Here is a 26112-nt window from a genome sequence, read left to right as displayed (position 1 = left end):
ACCCCAGACAGAGGAGGAAGGAAGTACTTCCATTGGGCTGCTAGGCAAAGGGTTGAGTTATGTGAGAAATGTCCTCAGGAGCCCATAGAGAGGGGGAAGGGAGCAGCCCCCTCCAGCATGCTCTGGCACACATGCCATTCACCAATAGGACCATAGAGAATAAGTTACTGGGCAGAGTCCCCACTTCTAGCTAATAACATAGTTAAAACTGGCATTCAAGTTTCATACATGATTACCTATTATCATATTAACAGAAAGGGGTGTAACCATGAGAAAGGTACATTGAGTTATGATGGGGTAGAAAAGGCTCCATGGAGTTCATAGAGGATTACTTGAGTCCTTTGTAGACTTCTATACTAAATAGTTAGCCAAATGGGAGGCATCATGAAGACACCAGATCCTCGGATATGGGGAATTATAAAGGGTGAAATTATGGTTGAGACTGAAAAAAAAATCTAAATTTAAGTGGTTGCCAAGAGAAACCCCAAAGAATAAAATACCCAAGTCAGCTGCCAAATTTTATGGTGATTTAATTCATATAGTAGAGAAGATTTTAGGAAGAAGGAGGAAGGAAGGGGCTAGTACCGGGCAGAAAGATAGGAGATCTAGAAAGTAAGGTTTTGAGTGTGAAGGAGGAAAGAATCAGCCTGACCTCCAAAGAGGCTTAGCTATGTGACAAGGAAATCACTTTAAAAGACTGATATATATATTAATTTAAGGTCGCCAAGGAATTCAGCTATGTAATTCCTAAATGAAAACTCAAGTCAGCAGTCAATCTTTTATGGAGTTTAATTACAACAGGAGGAAGAAAGGAATTAGAGAAAGAGAGAGAGAAAAGGGAGAGAAGGGAATAGGGCTTAAATACCCCTTCTGTTTAGGCTGGGCCAAAAGGCCCAAGCCCTTAGATAGCTGGGGCAAAGAAAAGAGATCAGTCCCTATTACTCACGTGACCAAAATGGAGAAACAGTCTCAGGGCCCCCACCTCCAGCTTCCTTCAGAGCAAGCTTCTCAGAGAACCTCTCCAACCACTCAGAGCCAAAACTCTCCAACCCCCCTCTCAGCCCTCAGACCCCTCTATCTTTAAGGAAACCATCCAAGTTCCCTCCCCTCAGTTCTCACATCTACCAATCACTGTCCATCAATTTCCCTGTGCCAATGGAGGCTCTAGCTTAACCCAGGACCACCCAGAGGTCTCTGGCTTTGCACATGTCTGTTGAAGGTCATATTTTCAAATAATTAAATCTTTGATCCTTTGCTACAGCCCTTCCTAAATCCTGTTAACCTGAGTAGGGTAGAGATTGGAATAATTAAATTTTGATCTATGCTGCAGCCCTTCCTCAATCCTGTTAGGACTGAGTAGGGTGGAGATTGATTCCAAGTATCTCCATTGTATCAATTCTAAAATCAATCATGACTCAAAGAAATTCCTGTTCTATGCTTAAGCATAGGTCAAAGTCCTTTCCATTGTTCAGCAAAAGGTTTCTGTCCTAAAGTAATCTTAAGAAGGGAGGAGGAGGAAACTCTCATGCCAATGGGGTTCACATTCCAATAGCCAAGACCCACTATCAATAGGAAATTTTTCAAGTATGAAATTTCCCAATGGTGAAATTTCCAACATTTATAAGTCTAAGAAATTTTGAGGTTTACAGCTAAGATGCCGGAACCTGAAATCAGCTCCAGGATAAAACTCACCACCTAACACTCCAAGATGTCAGAATGCTTAGCACGCTGCCAGTCAGAGTCATCTCTCCAGGGAAAGAGAGAGGGGCCAGGAAATGCCATGCCTTATATGGATGTTTTTACATCATTTTTCTGTGTCTCATCTGTACCAATGAGGACTTAGCTTGAGTTAGGACAGCCCAGAGGTCTGTCCTTTTTTTTGCACATGTCTGTTGAAGGCCATCTCCTCAGATAATTAAATCTTGAGTTTAATGCAGACCTTCAAAATCTTGTTAAACTGAGTAGGGTGAAGAATGTAGAGTTTCCAAGACCTGATTCTGTTATTCCAAGTATCTCCATTGTTACTAATCAGGAAATAGCTAAATCACATCTTCTAAAGAATGGTCTGATTAGGGTGGAATAGTTTTGAAATTCACAGAGAGAAAGGGAGAAAACGCTCTGAGAAAAAGGAGAAAGATGCCAACATACAGAACCAGGGGAATATGTTGAGGAATAAATCTATCCATTTCTCAATTTTACAGGGAACTAGGCTAGCTAAAGTGAAGAGTAGCATAAGGGACTTCAACAACTTTGTTAGGTAAATACACCCTACCTTGAGAACTCAAATCTTTTCAGGCTTTTGTTTGGATTTATCCCTCCTAGAACTGAATAAAGGGACTTCTACTTCCTACAGTAAAAAGGGTGGAGTAAGGAACATTCCTGAGATCACTCAAACTGACCTCCAAACAACCACAAAAGAAAAAAAAATTCTCAAAACAAATTTTGGAGCAGCATAACCAAACAGAAGAAAGAGTGAAGCAAGGTTTCAGACAAAGGAAATGTAAAGAGGGAGAAGGAAGGATCCATATCATTGGAGTAAGATGTGAAAGCAATAGAATCCACCAGCATGAGGACTGACTCAGTGCAAGCATGTGCTGATGATCTTGAAGAGTAGCCTGGTATAAGCACATCTGGGGGAACCCTCAGTAAAAGGAACAACCCTGGCACTCTGAGGAGCAGAACCCAGCTAAATCCATTGCATATAGCACTTGAGGGAACCGGGGGATAGTAGTTCCTCTACCCAGGAAGTGGAGCTGAGTCTCAACATGTAAGGAAGATAAAAAAAAAATTTTTTAAGTCCCACCCATGATTAAAAGACAAAAAAAAAATCCTGACTCTGGAGAGCTATTTCAGCAAAAGGGAAGACCAAAATGCAAGCTCAGAAAAGAACAGCAATGCCAAAATGGAAATGTGTGAAGCCTTAAAAGCAAATGTGAAAGGATGTAAAGGTCAAAATGAACTACCGGAAGAGTTTCAAAATAGGATACAAAAATAATAATAATAAGAGACCTAAAAGAAAAACTAAAAAAAGAAAATTATAAAAAAAACAGGCAACTGCTTAAAGCAAAAACTCTCTGAAGAAAACAGATTCCTAAAAAAGGAAATACAAAACCTCAAACAGGAAAATAACTCTCCCAAAAAGAAGTCTCAAATGGCTTCTTAAAAATTAGAATTGGACAAATAGAAAGAAATGAAATCTCTTACTGGAAAAAATAATTGACCTCGAAATTAGATCTAAGAGAGATAACCTAATAAGGACCATTGGACAGACTAAAAGTTTTAGAAATAAAAATTAATCTGGAGACTTATTGCCAGATTTATAAGCATTTATTAGAAAAGACAGAGGAATAAATGGGGGAGGGAGAGAGATCTCAACCTTCCTAATGTTATGGGTAAATCTGATTCTCCATTTAGCTGGATGGCTGAGGCCCCCACTTGCCAGAGATGGTCAAATCAGATAAGAAAAAGTTCAGAGAGAAACATCAGTGCGGAGACTGGTAAGGAAGTCCAGAGTGGAAGTAAAAAAAAGGCTACACCCCTTCCCCAAGCTCTCTTTTTAAACCCCACTAGCTCTTTCCTCCATGGTGACATTGCACTGGCTCTGGCACATTGATTTTCAGGATACTCCTGCTGACCCAAGGTGTCCAAGGGGACACCAAGAGATGTCAGCCTAAGGCCATCAGAAATGATACATGACTCTGATTTCTTTGTCCCACCAGTAGGGTGTGCAGGATCAAAGCTGGAATGGAGGTCACTTAGATATTCTATTTTACCCAAAATCCATGATAAATAAAAGGGCCTGGACACCATATTGCTAGAAATTATCAGAGAGGATAGTCCCAATGTTCTTGAACAAGAAGGGAAAATAGAAATGGAAAGAATCCACCCATCACTGTCTGAAAGTGATCATAATTTAACAAATCCATGGCTATTATAGCCAAATTCCAGAACTCCCAGGCCAGGGGAAGATACTGCAAACAATGAGAAAAATACAATTTGAATGTCATGGAGATGCAGTCTGGAATACACAGACCTAGCAGCTTCTACGTTAAAGAACCAGAAAAGTAAGTAGGACTATCACCAAGAATCACCAACCCAGAGAAACTGAGCATAATACTCTAGGGGAAAAATACATATTAAATGAAACAGGGAACTTCCAGGCTTTCCTTATGAAATGACCAGAGTTGAAAAGAAAATTCAATCAAATTTGATACTTAAGAGAATTATAAAAAGGTAAAACTAAAGGAAAAAGTCAAGAGACTCAATAGGGTTAAATTGATCACATTTCTACATGGAAAAGTATTAACTAGGATACTTAAGACATCTGTGATACAAGAGATACTTATGGTAATCAAGAGAAACAATGAGTTACACTGATTGCATTATTACATAAGGTGGTAACTAAGATATTTAAAATATTTATGATACAAGATATACTTGAGTTATTTAAGGTACTAAAGGTAAACAAGGGAAACAGATGGGGTTAAACTAGGGTTTAACAGATGGGATCAATCACTATATAAGGTGATAATTAAGATACTTGAGATAGCTATAATACTTGAAGTACCTAAGGTACCTAAATTATATAGGATACTTAAGGTATGGAACATATTTAAGAATTTTATCACCATTTCTGCAATTAATAAGAGCATATATAGAGAACAGGGAGTAAATTGAATATGATGGGATGGTATCCAAAATGGGAAAAAAAAACTAAAGCAAAACAAAATCAAGGAATAAAAAAGAAGAATGCATGGGGTGGAAGGGAAGAGAAACAGAAAGAAAATTTGGGGTAAATTATCTCACATGAGGAAGCATGTAAGAATCAATGCAGTGGAGGGAGAGATTGGGGGGTGAGCAATGCTTGAACCTTATTTACTCTCATCAGAATTGACAGCAAGTGAGAACAGTGGCATGCAGTTAGCTATCGAAATCTATTTTACAGGGGCAACTAGGTGGCTCAGTGAATAGAGCCAGGCCTAGAGTCAGGAGATCCTGGGTTCAAATCTGGTCTCAGACACTTCCTAGCTGTGTGACAAGTCACTTAACCCTCATTGCCTAGCCCTTACCACTCTTCTGACTTGGAACCAATATAGAGTATTGATTCTAAAATGGAAAGTAAGGTTTTGTTTTTTTTAAACCATTTTACCCTATAGGGAAGGAAGAAGGGGAGGGGAATAAAAAAAAGGTAGATGGATAAAAGGAAGGGTGAACTTGGGGAGGAGTTTGTCAGAAACAAAAATATTTTTTGAACAGAGAAAAAGGTTGAAAGGAGAGGAAAAGAAAGATAAATGGGGGAAAATAAGATGGAGGGGAACAGCAATCATAACTGTGAATGTGAATAGAATGAACTGACTCATAAAACAGAAGAGAATAGCAGAGTGGATTAAAAGTTAGAATCCCATAATATTTTGTCTACAAGAAACTGAAAGGATATCCATGAACTGGGGAAAGACTAAACAAGCTGTGTATGTGATTGTAATGGAATACTATTGCATCATAAGAAATGACAAAAAAAGATGATCACAAAAAATCCTGGAAAGATTTATATGAAGTGATACAAAGTGAAGAGAGCAGAACCAGGAGAACACTGTACACAGTAATAGCAATAACGTATAATGATCAACTGTGAACGGCTTAACTATTATCAGTAATGCAAGGATCCAAGATATGATTTATGACAAAAAAGGCTATCCGCTGCCATAAAAAGAACTGACAAATTCTGAATGCATATGGAAGCATGCCATTTTTCACTTTATTTCCTCCACGAATCTTTCTCAAGTATAAACAAGTATCTTCTTTTATATTACAAATAGTGAAATATGTACTGTATATTTAACACATGTACAATCTATATCTTATTCCCTGTGCTCTTGGGGAAGGAGAGGGGTGAGAGGGAAGAAGAGAACATGGACTGTAAAATGTCAAAAAATGATTATTGAAACTTGTACCAATATGTAATCTGAAAAAAAATTGAAAAGTAAAAAAAAAAACACAGAACAGAACCGAGTAAGGACTTATTACTAACTGAGGGGAAAAAATGACCAAAGAAAAAAGATTTTTAGGAAACATGTAGTGAGAATGATTTCCAAAATGACTTGCTCATATGTCAGACCACAACCTAAAGAAATGTTAAATGAGTATTTAAGGTTTGATGTTGCTCCAGGGCATTTGAAACTTGCCAAAGTCAAGGGAGAGTGTCATATGCTGCTAGGGTCTGAATGAATCATAGGAAGCTACTGAAAATGTCCTTTCTTTCTGGGTCAAATAAAAAAGTGTAAGGGAAGGTCTTTAAGAAGTGATATAGATTAAATCAATCTCTGTTTTATTTTCAGGGTCACAATTTGTATCTGACAAAGCATGCCATAGACTAAAACATGTGTATTTAGTGAAGGAAAAAATTTCCAGGAATTTCAAAAGAATTATGTGATCTTATCACTTCTGCCTGCTTAATGCTTAAAACTTGTGATGTCTTTGTCTTGGAGGTAGTTAGATGGTGCAATAATAAAATCTCTTGCACCTAGAGTCAGGAAAAACCGAGTTTAAATCCAGCCACAGATACTTCCTAGCTGTGTGACCCTGGCAAGTCACTTAACCTCTTTCTGTCTCACTTCCTCAACTATAAAATGGGAATAATAGCTGTACCTACTTTCCAGAGTAGCTGGGAGGATCAAATGATATATCGGTAAAGTGCTTAGCATAGTACATGGCACATTTTTGTTATTCAGTTGTCTTCTGACTCTTCTAAACTCCCATTTTGGGTTTTCCTGGCAGACACTGAAATGGTTTGTTATTTCCCTTTCCAGTACATTTATAGGTAAGAACTGAGACAAATAGGGTTAAGTGACTTGCCCCGTCACACAGTTAATGTCTTTGGACTCATGAAGATGAGTCTTCCAGAGACCAAGCCCAACATTCTATCCACTACACCAGTAGGAGCTTAACCAATTCTTGTTTCCTTCCTTTCTTCCCTTTCTCTCACTTCTCACATTCAATCAATCATCACATTTCTGTTGATTCCACCTTTTTACTGTCATATAGGATCATAGCATTTAGAACTAGAAAGGACCCAGGTACAAACATCCAGTCCCCTCATTTTGAAGATAAGGAAATTGAGGCTTAGGTAAGTAAAGTGACTTACCCATGGCTTCATAAGTCATAAGTGACAGAAAGCTGGGATTAGAAATCAGGCCTTCTGACTCTTCTTTTTTTTACCACACAGCCTTATGATGATTGAAAAAGTCAAGGAACAAATGAGTGAATACATGATAGAAAAAATCATTTATTAAAGGCCATTTGCCAGAAACTATTTCACAAGATCTGTGATTTCAATGATGGAGCCATTCCCATCACCCACACATATCAGAGTTCCTCTATAGTGTATGTCATTTAAGAGTTATTGTGGCTACAACATTATCATCACCTGGTGGCCAACCCACTGAGAATGAACCAAACCAGATCTAGCCAGGGTGGTCTTCAGGTGAGATCTTTCTAACCTGGAAGGATCTTCCAGAGACTACATTCTGTTGTCAGAGCCTTTTAGAATCCAGAGTCATTTGACCTTGATTAGAGTTTGAGTAAGAGGTTGGGCAGATAGGTGACACAATAGACAGAGTTGGAGTCTGGAAGATCTGAATTCAAATTCATCCTCAGACATTTATTAGTTATGTGATCTTGAGCAAGTCACTCAACTGTATTTGCCTCAATTCCTCATCTGTAAAATAATCTGGAAAAGAAAATGGCAAACCACTCTGATATTACTGCCAAGAAAACTCAGTATGGGGGGGTGCAGCTGGGTGGCTTAGTGGATTGAGAGCCAGGCCTAGAGATGGAAGGTCCTAGATTCAAATCTGGCCTCAGACACTTCCCAGCTGTGTGACCCTGGGAAAGTCACTTGACCCCCATTGCCTAGCCCTTACCACTCTTCTGACTTGGAGCCAATACACAGTATTGACTCCAAGACAGAAGGTAAGGGTTTAAGAAAAGAAAGAAAACTCAGTATGGGACCACAAAGAATCAGACACAACTGAAATGACTGAACCACAAAGAGGATTCCAGGAGAAATTCACCCCTTATCATTAGCTAAAGCAACTCTTTAAGGGGATTAAATTGAAGAACAGTTCCCAACTTGCACTAGCATAAGGACTTTCCTTAACATTTGGGAGTTTCTTACTTTGATAAAATAAGTCCAGATCACCTCCCCACACATACACTAAGAATTAATTACCTTTTGAAAGACTCATGATTAGCTCTTTGGCCTCCAAAAAAATGATTTTTCAGTCACAACAATGTAACGAAGACTAGCTACTAAGAGATGGAAAGAGTTAGGATTTACATTGGTGGAAGGAGGCACATGGCTGGAGAAAAAGTGAGGAAGTATCATGATGGCTCCTGGAAGTAGAAACGTAATTAACCTTAGTAAAATGTATGAAAGGGCAAGAGGTATAGTTTGGTGGGCTTTAACATTTCAGTTACGTGCTCTAATTTATTTCTCTATAGTTACAAGACTTTGTGCATTTTCTCCATCTATTAGATTTTTCTTTAACCTTTTCAAATTTTCACATTGCTGTTATTCTGCAGTAGAGCCCTTCCTTAGTTTTCCCTTTCTGCTGTACTACCTATCCTCTACTTAGAAATGCATTTGTACTGAACAGGTAAAAATCACTGATTCCTCAAAGTGATAACTTTGCTTTCTCTTATGGAGATGAATCAGCTCCAAGGACTTCACTGTTGTACTTAGCATTTTTTCCTTCTTAACAAAGGAAGACACAAGATATTCTTCCTATAGATTATTGGATAGAATTTATCCAGGTTTGCAAAACTTTATGTAGTTTATTTCATGAAGAAAAATGATTTATATCAACTTATTACCACAGTTGCTATTCTACTGCTGCAAATGTGATAAGTGGGGCAGCAAAAGAGCAGCTCAAGAAGGTTCTTAGATGAGTTCATAGAGAGCTCAAAAATACTTTAGAGGTCCTTTAGTCCAATTCCTTCATTTTACAAATGAGAAAATTGAAACCCAGAGAGGTCAAGACATTTGGTCAAGGGCATACAGATACGTGGGAGATTCAGGATCCCAAATTAGGTTTGATCGTTCTGAACCAAACTTAACATTTTCCCTGATTACCACATTACCTCCAAGTATTAAGGGACACCACAAAAAAAAGCATATAATTGATTGTGAAAAAAAGTGGTAGGCAATATGTACATGAGTTCAAAGGAAGGGGACATCACCATGGGCTGTGGTGGCCTAGAAAAGTTTTGTGAAAAAGGAGAAACTTAAATCAGATTTTTAACTCTAAGTAGAAAAGATGGGAGGAAGGAGTTCCAGAGGGATGAAGATCATGAGCAAAAGCCCAAATCTCATAATCTCAAAGTTAGAAGGAACCTCAGAGGCCATCTAATACAACTCAAACCTGAACAAGAACTTCTACAAAGGACTCAACCAGTGGTTATCCAACTTTCACCAGAGAAAATTAAATATGTCAACCTTGAAAAACACAGAATAATTAGAGAAGTTAAAAAGAATAAGTCTTTGATCAGAACAAGGGAGACAATGCTCTTATGACCGCCATATAGAGTCATATATAACACCACACAGAGCTAAGCTCTGGGACTCTGGGAACAACGTCTCTAGGAAAAATGCACCTCAAAGGGAATGTCTGTTAAGGAAAATTCCAAGGAACTGAAGAACTTGGGTCTAACATACACCTTGGAGAATAAAAGGGAAGGAAGGACAAATGATTGGCTTATGTGGAGACAAGGGAAGGTCAGCCAAGGGTTAGACTACCTGGGAGAAGCCTAGCTATAATGGGAGAAACTTCTAAGACAAAAGGGTAAGATTAAATGATGTCTGTTAATTCTATCTAGAATGAGATCACTAGGTACTTGAAGGTTTGTAGGACAAACCTACCACTCCTATCTAGGGTGATCCAGGGGTGCCTGTGGGTTTCATAAAACAACTTGTCAGATAGTACAACAGATAGTGCTGGACCTAAAGTCAGATAGACTTGATTTCAAATCCAACCTCAAACCCTTCCTGGTTGGGTGACCCTGGACAAGTCATTTAACCTCTATCTACCTTAGTTTCCTCATCTGTAGGATAGAGACAATAAGAGTACTCACTTCTCAGGGCTGTGTAAAGGGTGAAATTATGGTTGAGACTGAAAAAAAATCTAAATTTAAGTGGTTGCCAAGAGAAACCCCAAATAATAAAATACCCAAGTCAGCTGCCAAATTTTATGGTGATTTAATTGATATAGTAGAGAAGATTTTAAGAAGAAGGAGGAAGGAAAGAGCTAGTACCGGGCAGGAAGATAGGAGATCTAGAAAGTAAGGTTTTGAGTGTGAAGGAGGAAAGAATCAGCCTGACCTCCAAAGAGGCTTAGCTAAGATGCCCGAACCTGAAATCAGCTCCTGGGAAAAACTCACCACCCAACACTCCAAGATGAACGCTTAGCACACTGCCAGCCAGAGTTGTCTCTCTAGGGAAAGAGAAAGAGGCAGAAACTGATATGCCTTATATGGATGTTTTTACATCACTTTTCTGCATCTCATCTGTACCAATGAGGACTTAGCTTGAGTTAGGACAGCCCAGAGGTCTGTCCTTTTTTGCACATGTCTGTTGAAGGCCATCCCCTCAGATAATTAAATCTTGACCTTTCAAAATCTTGTTAAACTGAGTAGGGTGGAGAATGTGAAATTTCCAAGACCTGATTCTCTTATTCCAAGTATCTCCATTGTTATTGATTGGGGAAATAGCTAAATTAGATCTTCTAAAGAATGGTCTGATTAGGGTGGAATAGTTTTGAAATTCACAGTTGGTATAAGGAAGAATGAGATATTATTTGTGAATAAAACTCAACACATGATACATGCTGGTTTTTAATTACTATTCCCTTTCCTCTAAATCTCTTGTGAGGGGAAAATGGTACTTTCCAATGTGGTCAGTTCTAGTATTCCTTTCACAGTACATATGCTTCAACTTCTGCCCACTGCCTTTAGTTCTAATCTCTGGTGTGAGATAGTCCAAACTTCTTTCACATAATAGACCTTTGAATGCTTGAAGATGGTTATCACATCTTCAAATGAACCTTGGATAACTTGATCTTCAGGCCTCCCACTCTCCTGGTCACTCTCCTTTCAATGCATCTTAGCAATAGTCGAATGATCTGCAGAGAACTCAGCACAATATATCAGTTGTGGTCAAACCAAGATTGATGACAGTATTTCTTGTTCCCTGTACATTATGTCTCTAAATGCAGTGTAAGATTGCACTAGCTTTTTTGGCCACTGTGTCATAATGTTGACTCATATTTAACTTGTAGCTTATTAAAAATTCCTGAACGCGAAAAACCCTCATTTTCCCACACACTGTACAATTAGGGCTACAGAGACATGTTCAGATGCAAATGTGAAGAGCTACAATAAAGACCAGATGATACAACTAACTTCAAAATGCTGGTGTACTCCCAATTCTCTTAGAAAACAGATTGCAAACCATTTGCTTAAGTATAACTATGGGGGTTGAGACAGCAGACAACGTGACCTATCAGATGATTCTGTAAAGCCAAGATTGTAACATTTGGGGTTCCTTCCCTAAGCTCTGTATTGTCTCTGATCAACTTCTTATGGAACAGGTATTCTTTTTTTTTTAATTGTATTTAGTCAATTTAGAAGATTATTGCTTGGTTACAAGAATCATGTTCTTTCCCTCCCCTCCCCCCACCTTCCCATAGCTGATGCTCAATTTCATTGGGTATTACTTGTGTCCTTGATCAGAACCTGTTTCCATGTTGGTGTTTACACTAGGATGTTCATTTAGAGTCTACATCCCCAATCATATCCCCTCAACCCATGTAATCAAGCAGTTGTTTTTCTTCGGTGTTTTTATTCTTGCAGTGTTTCCTCTGAATGTGGATAATGCTCTTTTTAATAGATCCTTCCAAGTTGTTCAGGATCACTGCATTGCTCCCAATACAGAAGTCCATTACATTCAATTGTGCCACAGTGTGTCAGTCTCTGTGTACAATGTTCTCCTGGTTCTGCTCCTCTCGCTCTGCATCACTTCCTGGAGGTTGTTCCAGTCTCCATGGAATTTCTCTACTTTATGATTCCTTATTTAGCACAATAGTATTCCATCACCAACATATACCACAATTTGTTCAGCCATTCCCCAATTGAAGGGCATCCCCTCATTTTCCAATTTTTGGTCACCACAAAGAGTGCAGCTATGAGTATTCTTGTATAAGTCTTTTTCCTTATTATCTCTTTGGGGTACAAACCCAGCAGTGCTATGGCTGGATCAAAAGGCAGACAGTCTTTTACCACCCTTTGGGCATAGTGGAACAGATATATACATATTTTTTAAACCCTTACCTTCCTTCTTAGAGTCAATACTATGTATTGGTTCCAAGGCAGAAGAGTGGTAAGGGTTAGGCAATGGGGGTCAAGTGACTTGCCCAGGGTCACACAGCTAGGAAGTGGCTGAGGCCAGATTTGAACCTAGGACCTCCCGTCTCTAGGCCTGGTTCTCAATCCACTGAGCTACCCAGCTGCCCCCTTGGAACAGATATTCTTAACCTTTTTTGTGTGTGTGACTCCTGGACTTCTTTGGTAGTCTGGGAAAGTCTATGGATCCTTTCTCAGAAAAATATTTGTCACCTATATTCAAAATAGAAAGAAACTTGAAGTTGTAGTTGGAGGTAAATGAAAATGCAGTTGTAATTCATGCTGAAATCTATCCACTGGCTCTTTAGGAATTATATGGGAGTACTAGTGAGTTGCTGCAATGAACCTTTCATTCTTGTTCATGCATGCCCTTGGCCTTGGTTACCCTGAACTCCACTGTGCTTTTTTTTTTTTTACAAAACAGACCAGGAGAGCATCAGAAAATTCAAGATAGATAAATGATGTAAGAATAAATCTGATTTAAAAAAAAAACTCATATTATTGCCCTTTCATATGCTGTATAGGCAAATGGTAAAAGGTCTAAATTACCACAGAGTTTCAATGCACAGCTAGACCTGGGCAACTCATACCCCAATACTCCCTCACCATCCTTTCCAACTCAATTAATGGTTTTACTTCAGATTAATTCATTTGTATGATTGTTTTTCTCAAGCACCAATTCATGATTTTCTAAGCACTCAATACAAATGCTTTCTCAGATACTTAATTCATTAGCTTATTCTACCACAATAGAGTAGGCTCTTAGTTCCCAATTCATCATTCCCTACAACATGGACAGTTCCCAACCAATCCACAGTGCCTCTCTATATGGGCATTAAGACCACATGCTTTGCTATGCCAATTGATAGATCAAACAAAACAATCTGGAAATAACTGAGGGTGTAAGCTTTCAGTCTCAAGCATATAGCAGTTCTTCCTTCCTAAGCACCCTCCACCTCATAGACTCCCTAAATATTAAAAATGAAATTTTATTTAAGGAAGTCTATCCATTCTTATACATGTGACAATGATTTTTTTAACCTAACTGTAAGAATTTACATTTATTTCTACTAAATTTCATCTTAAATTCAAGCTATAATTCTATTTTTACATCTTGATTGTTGTTTAACATGTCAGTCTATCAACATGCATTTATTAAGTGCCTGCTTTGTGCCCTGCATTTTGTTATGCACAAGTACAAAAAAGTGACAAAAGACAATTTCTAGCTCAAGGAGCTCCCAATCAACATCCTATCAAAAATATACAACAAATTATATAGAGGACAATGGAAATCATTTTTAAAAAGAGTAGGCACCAGAATCAAAAGGGATAGGAAATATTTCCTATAGAAGATATAATTTTAACTAGGACTTCAAAAAAAGACAGAAAACTGAAAAAAGAAGAGAACCCAGAATAGAGTTCTATCATTAGAGAGTGTGACCTGGATGAGGACCTAGCAAAGGTGGCTGAGAGGAAGTGGTCTAATAGGAGAACAAGGAGAAAATGATGCCCCAAAAACCTAGAGAGAAGGAGGCATCAAGGACAGGTGATAAACAATATTCAAGGAGGGACAGAGATTTAAAAAAAATGACTGAGAAAAGATTGTTGGATTTGGCCATTAAGAAATAATTTGTAACTTTGGAGACAGCAGTTTTAGTGGAATGATGAGGATGGAAGCCAGATTGTAAGGGGTTAAAAGAATGAGGAGAGAAAGTGGAGGCACCGCTTACAGACAGCCTTCTCAGGAATTTGAGCCACTAAGGGCAGAAGAGGTATGTTGGGGAGGATGGAAAGATCAAGTGAGAGTTTTCAAGGATAGAAAAGACAGGAGTATGTTTGTAGACAGTAGGGAAGGAGCCAGTAGACAGAGAGAGATTAAAGGTAAGTGATGAGTATGATGAAAATTCATTAGCTGTGACACAAAAACCAAAAACCAAGTCTCCAAGCCAAAAAGAAATAGGTTTATTTAGAGGGATCCTGGCTCCCAATAAGGCCAAGACCTGAAGACCTTGATATCAGACCCCTTATAAAGGAAATTTTGCCATTAAACCCGAAGTTAGCAGATATGTGTATAGGGGTTTTACATATAGGGTGGAGGACATACAGGGGAAGTCAGCAGAGTGTATGCAGTATAATTTGTATACACCCATACTTAAAATTTTCAAGCACATCGACATGACAGAACATTAGCAGAACAAAATGACTGAATCTGTACTGGTCCTTAATATTAAAAGGAACCATTGGGGCTAGATGATTTCACATTCACAAGAGTGGGGAATAACAGAGGAGGCAATATGTTGGACGTGATTGGATGGAATGGGATTGCCTGTGCAAGTGTATGCGTTGTTGCCTTGTAAAGAGTAAGGCCACCTCTTTGTGGGAGGCAGAGGTGGAGGAGATAATGGCAAAAGGTATCTCAGTGATATGAGATGAAGAGAGAGATCACAGAAAATGACCTCATTTTTTTTTCTGTAAAATATGAGGCAAGATTCTTAGCTGAAAGTATTGGGGGAAGAAGAAATATGGAGAGATTTGAGGAGGAATGAAAAGATCAAGAAGAGCTGTTTTGGAGAGTGGGATAATGAGCCAAGGGAGGGTATAGACATTGTCTAGCATCAATGAGGGTCCAGTTGAGGCTGTTTAACATAAATTTATAGTGGATAAGATCAGAATACTTGAATGATTTTCTCTACCTTTGTTCAACAGCATGTGTAGAGAAATGAAGGTGACGGATGGTGGGAATGATTCAAAGCTGAGGCTTGGTGGGAACAGCTGCAATAGGAAATATGGTGGAGAATCAATTAGAGAAGACTGTCTTGTAGTAAGTAGTAAGGGCTGCAAGAGATTAGATAACATAGATGTATATACCCTGGGAGTTTCATTTTTTTAGAACATACATACTGTGATAGGGGCTGGCACTAGAGAAAAAGTACCAGACTGAAGAGTATGTGAAATTGATCACCTCAATGGGGGAGGGCCTAGGAGTAAAATCCAGAGTAGAGAAGACTCTGGTTGGGAGAGCAGTGAGGTCTCTGTCTGGAGACGTTGAAGAGAGAAGGTGGATAAAGACTTTCTCCTGAGGGTTACCCACTTTTCCTGCTGGTGACTGGAAATCTTTCCCCCCAACACTTCCCAATTGAAGGGACTTTCTTTTTTTTTTTTAAACCCTTACCTTCTGTCTTGGAGTCAATACTGTGTATTGGCTCCAAGGCAGAAGAGTGGTAAGGGCTAGGCAATGGGGGTCAAGTGACTTGCCCAGGGTCACACAGCTAGGAAGTGGCTGAGGCCGGATTTGAACCTAGGACCTCCCGTCTCTTGAAGGGACTTTCTGAAGAGAAACCTGAGCAGACTTTATCTCAGCTCCTGTTGCCCAGGGGTGAGTCAACCTGACTTTCTCTCAGGGGGCTCAGGCTGCCAAGGCCTGAGTTCCCCCCAGACTCAAGGAGGGAGGGGAAAGGGTTTAGATAGACAGGGACCCCCTTTTCCCACATTCCTTTCCCATTCTTCCCTGCCTGTTATTCCCTTTGTATTATCTGATTGAGTTAACATTAAAAGTTATCTGTTCCCCAAGCTGAGTGTGAGTGAAAGGAATCGAGGGGAGTCCCTTCGGTCTTGAGTAGTAGAAGGGGGACAAGAGGGACAAGAGGGAATTGGGGAGAGCAGTTTTAGCTAAGGAGGGAAGGCAGAAGGGGGAAAATCTTCAACCCCCCTCTCCTCTCTCTGAGCCAAACTGTTACATCTGCTGTCTCCTTTGTACCCTGCTTTGCAAGAGGGGGTTCTCCTCTCTTTCCCCTCCCTCTCCATACCAAAGCCCAAGCCTCCCTTCAGGGTACTTCACATCCCTTCATTTAAAAAAAATTTTTTTTAAACAGTTAAAAAACAAAAAACTTTAGTGTCTAACTGTTACCGACTGCCTTCAACTGTCCGTTGTGAAGTTTGTCAATTACAACTCCTGAGGCGAGTAGCCTTTGTCACTGACTCTGCCTAGCCGATTCCACACAGGATCAAAAACATCTTGATTCCTTGTGGGGTGGAGAACAAGTCAGTCACCAACTGCCACTTTAGTCATTTAGAATATTGAGGGAGAGGCGGTACTAGAGCTGTCAGCAATAGGATCTGGACATTTTGGATCCTATCTAGCTAGAAGCAAAGCTTGTGGGAATTATAACCATTTTCTAACTGTTACCTCCTGAGAGTTAGAGCCTAGAAAAGATCTAATGGGAAACATGTTACAACGAATACTTTGGTCGACTGTGCTAGGAGTAATTGCCATTTATTGGGGCTACTCTATCATTTATAATACAGTGGCAGGGATGATAGACAATGTTCTGGGGATATTAACCAATATGACTATGGGATGGACAACAGTTGCCAGTGAATTATCTAGATGTAAATTACCTCTGGCAAATCATACCCCAAGTCTATGTTGTGTTCTTCTTGGTAGTGATTAACATCTTAAAGAATATCAAAGTTGCTGCCACCCTGATCTTCCAAAAGAAAACTGTACATGCTCTAGTCATTGATAATAGATTAGAGGCATTGCTTGGTCAGATCCCCATTATAACTGAAATATGCCAGGATTATGTGCAGAGAAAACAAAGCATGGGTAAGGGAACCGATGAGGTGACTGTGGACGTGACAGGACAGACTAATATGGATGATATAGTTACTAATACTAATACTGGGACACCATTAGGTGCAGTAGGGGGAAATGACCTTGCCAATAATGTACAGGCACCAATTACTGCATCTGCTAACAATCTTGTGAATGCATCAAAGGCTCAAAAGATTATGCCTTTGTGTGATATAGCTAAGGTCACTGATGGCTGGCATTTTACATGCAAAGGTTCATAAGTCATTTACCACCCATGACTTAGAGTCTTTACATAAACGTATGCCTAATTATTAGAACCGTATCTCGTAATTAAAGAATTAAAGAGAGCATTTCGCCTCTATGAACCAGATTTTGAGGATGTAGAAATTCTTTTATCTGAACTTTTTATACCCCAGGAACATAAAAATTTTGTTGAGCAAAGTAGAAAAGATTCTTCATTCACAAGCTGGCTGGAAGTTTTTGAGGATCTGGATTTTTCTAATCCAAGGTCAATGGCTTATCTAAGAAAATTCTGTAAGGATCTATTGCAGGGAATGAAGCAGTTATCAGAAAGACCCAATGCATGGGGAAAATTTGACAGATTATCCCAAGAAAAGAATGAACATTCAAGTACATTTATCAATCGCCTTATTGAAAAAACTGTGGGACTGTTAGGCTTTAGCCCTAATTCAAAAGAAGCAGAAGTACACATGAGGCAATTTCTCAAGGGCTGTGATAAGCACTGGAGGAATTTCTTCAGGAACTATTAACCTAAGTTTGACACCATCTCACTTAATGAACTTAGAGATACTCCTACCTATCTTCATGATAACAATGTAGATCAAGAAAAAGAAAAGAATGATCTAAAGAAAAAGCTCCAAGAGACCTCAAAATATTAAGGCAGAAAGAATTAGAGGAGGTTAAGAACCTGGCTACAATTAAGACATTTAACAAACAAACCACACAGTATAGACAGACACCCCAAGGTCAACAATGGGTGCAAAGAGATACCAGGACTTGTTTTTTGTGTTCTCATCAAGGAGACCCCAAACCTGAAATCCATGAATGCAGCAATAGCTTCTGGAGCAAAACCCCGTTATTCAGAAGTTGTAACGAGAAATAAGCATTATACCGCATGATGCTAGGCTCTAGCATTATCTAGTGAAAAAGATAGAGATGAAAAGAGGGAAGGGATGTGCCCCAAAAGGGAGGTTTGGGTTTTTTGTGTGGAGAGGGAGGAAAAGAGAGGAAACCCCCCCTTCTACAAAGCAGGGTTCAGGGGAGACAGCAGCTGTAATGGGTTGACTCGGAGAGAGGAGAGGGGGTTTGACGATTTTCCCCCTTCTGCCTTCCCTCCTTAGCTAAAGCTGCTCTCCCCAATTCGCTCTTGTCCCTCTTGTCCCCCCTCCACTACTCGAGACCAAAAGGTCTCCCCTTGATCCGTTCACTCACACTCAGCTTGGGGAACAGATAACTTTTAATGTTAACTCAATCAGGTAATACAAAAGGAATAACGAGCAAGGAAGAATGGGAAAAGGAAAGGTGGGGAAAGGGGGTCCCTGTCTCTCTATCTAAACCTTTTTCCCTCCCTCCTTGAGTCTGGGGGGAACTCAGGCCTTGGCAGCCTGAGCCCCCTGAGAGAAAGTCAGGTTGACTCACCCCTGGGCAACAGGAGTTGAGGTAAAGTCAGCTCAGGTTTCTCTTCAGAAAGTCCCTTCAATTGGGAAGTGTTGGGGGGGAAAGATTTCCAGTCACCAGCAGGAAAAGTGGGTAACCCTCAAGAGAAAGTCTTTATCCACCTTCTCTCTTTGATGTCTCAAGTCGAAGAGACCCTCACTGCTCTCTCAGCCAGAGTCTTCTCCCCTCAGGATTCCCCTCCTGGGGCCCCTCCCCCATCAAGGTGATCAATTTCACATACTCTTCAGTCTGGTACTTTTCCTCTAGTGCCAGCCTCTATCACAATACTTAAGCAGGAAATTCTTTCTGTTTTTTATTCATCAAACTAAAAATAAAATAAAAACTTAATTTCAAAACTTAATTTCAAAATACAAACAAAAACAGAAGCAAAATATTATTTCTAGGGAAAACATCAGGATGTGTTTGCCCATACGAGGTTTCCCTTTACATATACTTAAGAGCATACATTTTCAATGTACACACTCAGCATGGTTGTGTGACTTTCAGATTGAAACCCAAAGGAGGCATTAAAGCTGATTCAGAGACAATTAAAAGGCAAATCATTCTTAGAGAAATTTCAGAAAGTGATCACAGGGCAGTCCAAGGGCAGCCAAATCTGACAAGGATGCAAATCATTATTAATATAAAGAGAGGGCCTGTTTGTAGTTTGCTATGTGGAAAGTTCTGAGGACTTTCCCCTCTTTCAATATACTTTGAATTATTATGTTACTATGACTTACCTTTCCTATGTTCCCCATGACTTTAGTTTTTCTTCACTAAATGTGAAACTCTCAGGTTCCACTCTGTGTTGGTTAATCAAACTACCAAGGGTCCATGAACAGGTATTTCTGAACAGCTGGTCGTAGGCATAAATAGCTTGCTTGCAATGCCATCACACCCTGAGTGACTGTCCATCCATGTGGCACTTGTCACCTTGAAAATTATTCTACTAATCTACCCTTCAGTTCTACAATAGGACTGGGGAGGTCCTTAAGAGACCTCAAACCATATAGTTTAAAAAATGGTAGGTTCTTCATATTTCACTAAAAACTATGAAACCTTGGTCAGGGATGTGTAAAACCATTGTGAGAACTCCTCCAACTCATTCAGATTACTAACCATTTATAGTCTTAAAAGATTCATAAATCTTAGAGAATGACTTCTCCAAGGTCACACACTTAGAGTCAAAAGTAAGATTGTAGCTCAAGTCTTCTTGAGGCCGAGTCTAGCCCTGTCTCCTTGCTATGTCATGTCTAATAACATATCAAGTTAGTTCTACTATTAACTTTCTATCATCATTTGCAATTTCATTTGAAAACAACAAATGGTCAGGTAAAGAAGGAAGAGAACATGAAGAAAAAAAAATTAAACTAGATTTGTAAATATCCTAAGTCATACTTTAAACATAAAAACTCCCAAACCTTGCAATTTCACAAAAATGCTTAAAAACGTAACTTCCTAGAATTGGTGGATTTCAGCAGAGCTGGAACAAAGGTTGGAAATCTTTGAAAATTCTGGCACTCTTAGGGACTCAAAGCAAATCAACTCGTTCTAGCACATGACAATTCCCATTAAGTTCTAGTCTCTTGCTATATTTCTGTTGAGAATGTGAAATAGGGAAAAAAATTTTTTAGTAACCTTTTGTATTATTCTATGCTGAAACATATAGACTTAAGGCTAGATGTGTGCAACCTTTGAAGTCATTGAGAACCATCCCAAAATTTTAGGAAACTGAGGCCCAGAAATATTAAATAACTTATCTATCACATAGTTGCAGAGTCAGAATGCAAACCCAGATCCAGATTTATTGGAGTTCTTTGCCAATAGTAGACTGACTTCTAAATTTCTGCTAACACACTGATAATTTCTTTATTTAAAAGGTGAACCAAATGGAAAGTATTTTGGATATCCTAGATCTGATTGCACCAAATGAAAAACTAGATGAACTTAGAAAGGAACTTTGAAGGAATGTGAGATCTTAGAATTTATGACAGAGGCCATATGAGCTGGTCTAATTTAACACAAACACTAGATTAAAAATATATATATATATATTTATTTTCCCTTATTATATGTAAAACCAATTTAACATTCATTAAAAATTTTTTTTGAGTTCCAAACTCTCTCCTCCCCCCCCCCCCCTCCTCACTTTCTTTCTGCTTCCCTTTCCCAGAAGACAATAAACAATTTGATATAAATTTTACATGGAACATTAGATTTTAAATTTTCATGCCCTTTTAAAAGAATGCATGAACATATTTTTGTCTATATACCTATGCCCTGGAATGGAAACCATTAAAACTTATTATATAAAACCAGCTGATAGCAATCTTATATTTGAACATATATATCATCCTGTGCATGTATAATCCCCTGCCTCCCTGCCACAGGGAGGGAATTTATTGATTATCTGTTTTCTGGGACCACATGGTTTTTTGCACTTGCTCAGAATTTGGCCTCTTTTAGTGTTAATTTTCATTTACAATATCATAGTTAGTGTGTGGGAGAAAGAAATGGCAAATCACTCCAGTATCCTGGCCAAGAAAACTCCATGGATAGCATTGTCCATGGGGTCCTGACTGAATAACAAGTCAGTGTGTGATCATTCTTCTGGTCCTGTTGATTTCACTCAGCATTATTCGTCACTTCTGATGAATGTTCTGAATGGCCTGCACTTGTCATTTCTTATTGACCAATAATATTTTATTACATTTTTATACCATAATTTTCCATCTGTTGGCCAATCGATGAGCACTCACTTTGTCTCCAGTTCTTTTGCTAGCACAAAAAGTGCAGCTATGTGTTGATTAAAATTCTCTGGAGACTACATTAATTTATAATTATTACATAGTAAAAGTTGGAGTTAGAATCACATAATTACCTGGTTGTGCTTAGCTAATCTGTAGTTTGCTGTGCTTGTCTCCATTCAGTATCTAAAAGCTACCATCAAAAGCCAAAAGGACTACATGCTGCTTCGGAGCCAAAGTCCTGCTCAAGTGGCCCCACTGGCAGTTTCCAAACCAAGAGAGAGCCAAGAGTCACAGCTAAAAAGCCCTTCTTGCTTCCTCAATCCCCTCTCTTACGAAGCCATTGAGTTTCTCTGGTTGGACAGGCTTGATCTCAATTCGGATCAAAGGCCAGTCTTCTAGGTGCCAGGAGTGACTGGGACAAGAGGCAAACATCTTCTGGGATAGCAGGGAGCATGAGACCTCTGGGGTCTCTCAAAAGTACCCAGGGTGGGGCTGATACTGACCAAAATGGATTTTCAAAACTTCTCTTTTTAAGAGGGATACAATTTATATTAAATGCACACATATGTGTGTTAGGTTATATTTTTCTGTCTTTGACTTCCTAGTAAATACTATGCCCAATGGGACGGACAGGAATCAATCAGCAATATAAGGCAATGGGATTAAAAATGACAGAAGAGTTGAACTGGTTCAAGAAAGGGTCAAGATAAATAACAGAAGAGAGTGGCTACTGTGGGAGAGAGGGCTTGGAGGAGAGCTGAAGGAGGTTGACTGATTGAAGGACATAGTATGAAGGACATGAAGGAGGATTTGATAAGGAAAGGCAAGAGAGGTGGAAAGTCAATAGATTATGAACCAATAGAGGAATTTTGGAATTTTTATTGCTGCTTTGTGCCAATTCTGAGAGTACAGTTCAAGTATTGTCACCTCTTGCCCCCCCCAATATTCCCTTCTATTGTACTGATTCTTATGTACCTCCTAATGTGAGATAATTTACCCCCAATTTCTCTTCTCTTTTTTCTAGTGTGTTCTTTTTTTACCCCTTTTGGTTTTTTTGATATTATCATCCATCACATTCAACTTACCCTCTCTTGTCAAGTATGCTCTTCTTTGTGGCCTATTAATGAATAACTTTCATTATCGAATGAAAGTTAAGTATCTTCACTACTTTTAAGTATTTCGAGTATCATAGATAGCTAAAATATCTTAATTATTACCTTCTGGATTTCAGAATTTTTGAACATGGTCATGGTGAATCTGTGGGTAATGGCAAGATCAAGGGAATGACCATCTTTGGGTACAGCTGAAGTAGGGTGGAAGAGTAAATCATGAGAATTTAGTAGGTTAAGGGACTGAGTGGGATTACTAGATCAAAAAACATGAATAGGTAATCAGTTTCTTTGAATAATTTTAAAATGTTTTCCTGGAGTTGGACCACTTCAAGGGTTCATCAATAGTGCCTCAGTGTGCCTTTCTTCCCACAGTTCCTCTAAGTGTTGCATTACCAACTGACTGGGTATCAAGTAAAATAATGAATTTCTTTAATTTGTATTTCTCTTATTAGTGGTTTGGAGAATTGATATTTAGATTTTCAGAGCACTTTAAAAAGGAATTCTTTGTTCTCTTTGAGTTTACACTTGTGAAAGGGAATCCTTTATTCTCTTTGCCTAGTTGGAGTTTACACTTTAGTTAACAGTAACTTAAGTACCCCTGGTTAGTACCTCTCTAGATTGTGATTGAATGGACAAAAGCTTGAACTAAGTGGAGGAGTTCACAAACCACTTAGAGGATTCACACACTCAGAAACTTAGGCAGGATTCTGTGACTCTTTTGATGAGTAGTCACCCCTCCAGAAGGTGAGAACTAGTTCCCACAAACACTGCCCCTGGAAACTGTGACTGGCCCCTGTGAAGAGGGGGCAGGGACAAGGAGCCAATATAAAAGGCCCCGAATTTCTGGGGCTAAAGAAGTTGACTCCAAGAAGGAAGTCAGCTTTAAAAAGAAAGTTGGCCTCAGGAATCACCTTCAGCTCGAGTTACTGTCTTTACCTGTCTCTTGGAGGGAACTTGGGTGAGTGGATAACTGGCTTTTCCTTCCTGTCTTCTGGAGTTTAATTCCTGTTGAAGGTCAACAAGTTCTTGTTGAGTTAAGCACCAGAGCAATATTTAGTTACATAGGCTAATGTCTTTTCTACTCTTTTGAATTTTTCTGTTTTCAAGCTTTCCACTTCTTTTGTAAATAAAAACTATTAAAGGTCATTTTGACTTTGAACAATACTTTGAATTGGCGACTACCATATTATTTATAATTTTCATATATTTTAGTCAACCATTAAAATTCAATTCTTACAGTATAACAATAGGTTCAGAAAAAGGAAAAGGTGTTATTGGCACCTTAAAATTCTTCAGTGGTAATTAATTCAAGGGGAAAGAAAAATTCTCAAGAATCAAATTACATGGAAATATTTATATGAGTTCAAATCTTCATAGACATAAAGAGTTATTTATAAAGAAATGGTATGAGCAAATTCAAAATATGGATTGTGAAAGTTTATTTTAATATTGCAAACACAATAAAGGAAAAGGCAGTTGAACAATGTTAAAACTTTATATTACGAATGTAAATAGCTTTAGTTCAATATGATTAGAGTAGATATTAAGAAATTACAAAGCCAGTCTCTTAAAGAAATTGTTAAACATATAAAATCAGATCTTTAAGGATGTAAACAACCACAAATGAAACAAGAATAGAGGCTGAAGACAATCTTTCTGTTAAGACCATGCTAAAGCTATAGATCATACATCATAATTATAATCGGGCAATTTTGTTCCTATCTAGGGGGAAAAGAATTATGCTTCTGTATATGAATTGCTCCTACTGACAGGATGAAAGTAGAAAACACTTGAAGCCTAAGAGTTATTATTTATAACAAACTTTTCCAGGCTAAACCTCTAATAGTTTGAGAATAAGTAAATTTCTTTAAGCACTTTCCCTTTTTGATAACTGTTCATATCTGCTTCTATGGCTCTGCTCTGACTTAAGCCAACAAAGTGGCTTTAGATACCAGTCACAGCAGTCAGTTCTCAAAAAGGAATTCTTTGTTCTCTTTGAGAACACAAATTCCATGCTATTTGAAAGCTTATTCATTAAATCACTTCACACAGCAAAATACTTAACAAATTGGGGAAATATAACAAAAATTCTCTATTATAGGATACTTATGCAAGAAAATCAACCACACAAATTTTCCTAATCTAACTTAAATGTTAGAAAGAATAGCTTATTTTAACTTCCATATTCTAGAATTAAGATAATTTTCTAATCTCAATACTTCTAAAATTTATTATAAATAAAACAGGTTATTTAAAAAAATCTAGAGTTTTAGCATATGCTTTTTTCCTTAAAAGAAAAAGAAAAAAATGTGCGATGAGAGTAGGGAACACTAGATATGAACTAATTAATGACATTCTAAAGTTATTAATTTGGAAAACTCCTTTAATTGGCATTGATATCAAAAGAGCTAATTCAAAATATAAATTTAAAAGAATACAAAAACCATTATACAAACATATACTGAAATAGAAATATATCTTATAAATGTAATTTTTCAAAATCTAAAAATTTTTATTACGCAGGGTACCAATAATTTTTAAAGTATAAAATGTAAAAAATAGGAAGCATGTGTTTCCTTTTCTAATCTAATCCAATAACAGTAATTTAACAATATAAAAATGAGAATCATACTTATACTACTTCAGTAATTCTGATGTTCCTTAATGTAAGGGCAGTATACTTATACTGAAGGATACTATCAAATTTAGGCCCTCCATTCAAGTTTTAGGATTACTGTTTTCAAAAAACATATAAACATACAAATCTTTTAAAATGAGGTAAAACTCTCGAATTCCATGTAGAAAGCACCTGAAACTTAAAAAAAGTTGAAGATTCCTCTTGTCTAGCACAGTGACTTACACAAAATGACAGCACTCAAAAAGCTATATGGTTTGTTGTTGATAATGATGACGATGAATTTGAATCATTCAATGAATAGCATATATCACGGAGTCTTTTGAAATGGGAAGTTAGGTTCTTCAGTGTCATTAAAAAAAAATGAATCAGATGTTCTGCAACCTGTAGAAAATGGTTTTGCCAGGGATCCAGTGTGGACTCACATGAGGCACCATGCTACAGTGAGAGCAGCCACAATGCCATTCAAAATTGCCATGCTGTAGCCCATGTGAAAGGAATGGCCTGTCAATCTCCTATGGGAAGAAACAACCCAAAATGTCAGTTAGTGGAACAAGACATTATAATTATTCATTTAAAAGTCTTAAAACCTGGGAATTAGTTCTCCAAACCTTTTCTAGAAATTATAATATAGTTGTTAGTAAAATTGGTTACTTAAAAGAATTAGTAATTGAATATTGATCTTTTAATTTCTGTACCTTTAGTTCATAACTAGCCTACATTGATAATAAAACTTCAATTTCTTGGCCAGTTAACTTGAAGCATGAACAACATTAGGGTTTTATTTCAGCATTATGGTTTTATTCTTGTTTCATGGCCACAGAATTTTGCCTAGATCAGACACATTACTAATATATTATATTACTGTGTTGGATCTTGTTTATCCATTCG

The 26112-nt window shown here is 38.2% G+C and overlaps 1 protein-coding gene across 2 annotated transcripts in view; it reads right to left on the bottom strand.

The window, feature by feature from the left end:
* The window catches only part of ARL6IP6 (ADP ribosylation factor like GTPase 6 interacting protein 6), a 100532-nt gene that overhangs the window by 2565 nt on the left and 71855 nt on the right, over positions 1-26112 (bottom strand). Inside the window, exon 4 of one of the 2 annotated variants that reach the window (XM_001372835.4) lies at positions 24011-25736. The exons of the other annotated variant lie outside the window; for it this stretch is intronic. Within the exon in view, the coding sequence (XP_001372872.1) occupies positions 25643-25736 (94 nt within the window). The 3' untranslated portion in view covers positions 24011-25642. Of the gene's footprint in view, positions 1-24010; positions 25737-26112 lie in introns of those variants that run through there. 2 annotated transcript variants of the gene reach the window in all.

Source organism: Monodelphis domestica, chromosome 4 (genome assembly GCF_027887165.1).
Source record: "Monodelphis domestica isolate mMonDom1 chromosome 4, mMonDom1.pri, whole genome shotgun sequence".
NCBI classification, from domain to species: Eukaryota; Metazoa; Chordata; class Mammalia; order Didelphimorphia; family Didelphidae; genus Monodelphis; species Monodelphis domestica.
This window is presented reverse-complemented; position numbering and strand designations above follow the sequence as displayed.